The following is a 1249-nucleotide window of genomic DNA, read 5'->3' as shown; positions in this document are numbered from 1 at the left end:
CTCAGATTGGCAATCGTACCATGCAATAACCGGGAGTTCATGACATTTTCACACAACTGCTCGAACCGCCCTCTATTGGTCTTGTGTAGGCGGTTGGTTCATTGGTTTGATCAATTGTTCAGAATTCTCTTTGAGTGCTTTTGGACTTTGGCTTTGGCGATCGTTGTCACAGATGTCGCATTTTCCTTCTGAGATTTCGCCAAATGCTCAATCTTGGTCGATCAAAGAAAGCAGGACTGTTTTTTGAATCCGAGACATATGTGAAGCAGAGCAAGGTATGTATGTTATTGGCGTTGGATTCAGTTCATTTTGGCCCGTTGAGATCGCTCGACATGAATCCAATCGTGTCCATTCTTATAGGTGCTCTAATTTTGGCACGCATTGACGGAGAGCCCTCGATGGGTAATAATGGTAAGACCTTTGGATTGTTTCAGTAATAAAGTGTTATTTTTCTAACAAGAACATTCATTAGGTGGCTTCACCTTACCCAAAGGTGGAATCAAGTCCGACATTCCGAATCAAGTGCTCAAACCTTTTGCCACAGACATGGTGAGTCCCAGTCTAAAATCAGATTCTATATCTTTGAAATAATAATTATTGTTTTTTTTGTACGTTGAAGCTGGACCAAAGAAATATAAATTGTCGTTCATGGTTTCATAACGTTTGAAACTAAAGAATCCAAACAATGTCATATCGGTAGTGATATTCTTATTTTAGACATCGTCTCTACATTTATAAAAAGCGAAATCAAAAGCCATCTAGGGAACTATCTTTGACGGGTCAATGTATCGAATTTCAAGGTAACATGCCTCATTTTGGGATGGTCATTCGACGTTTGTTGAAACCCGTGTCTTTTATCGTTTCACATCGCATTCAAAGAATCGACGATCCTCGCTTGGATTTTTTTTTTAAAAATGGTCTCCAACGTTTCAGGTGACCCAAGGTGTGGCAGTGGCTCTTTTGGCTGGATTGGGCGTCTTGAGCGGAGGCGCAGCTCTGAGCGCCCTGTCCGCACAAAGTCAATTACAGAAGCTACAGGGGAACTTCCGCACGGTTTGCAACGCCGTCCGTGCTGCAGGAGCTGTGGATGGAGGAGCAATTCCCATAGGTCCTCCAGGACCCCCGGGACCAGTCGGCCCCCCTGGTCCCGCAGGAATGGACGGGACTTGCAGTGCCGCAGGGGACGATTGCGCTGAAGTCCAAGCCGACATTAATGACGTTATTGCACGATTGAATGCGGTGTCGGCAG

The 1249-nt window shown here is 44.8% G+C and overlaps 1 protein-coding gene across 1 annotated transcript in view; it reads left to right on the top strand.

Moving 5' to 3' along the window:
* Nucleotides 1-283: 283 nt before the first annotated feature.
* The window catches only part of LOC131892159 (collagen alpha-2(V) chain-like), a 1181-nt gene continuing 215 nt past the window's right edge, over nt 284-1249 (top strand). Inside the window, exons 1-3 of the mRNA XM_059241935.1 lie at nt 284-411; nt 473-549; nt 934-1245. Of these exons, the coding sequence (XP_059097918.1) occupies nt 333-411; nt 473-549; nt 934-1245 (468 nt within the window). The 5' untranslated portion in view covers nt 284-332. The remainder of the gene's footprint in view (nt 412-472; nt 550-933; nt 1246-1249) is intronic.

This window comes from Tigriopus californicus, chromosome 12 (assembly GCF_007210705.1).
Source record: "Tigriopus californicus strain San Diego chromosome 12, Tcal_SD_v2.1, whole genome shotgun sequence".
Classification (NCBI taxonomy): Eukaryota; Metazoa; Arthropoda; class Copepoda; order Harpacticoida; family Harpacticidae; genus Tigriopus; species Tigriopus californicus.
The sequence above is the reverse complement of the archived record's forward strand: the minus strand, read 5'-3'. Positions and strand labels throughout refer to the sequence as shown.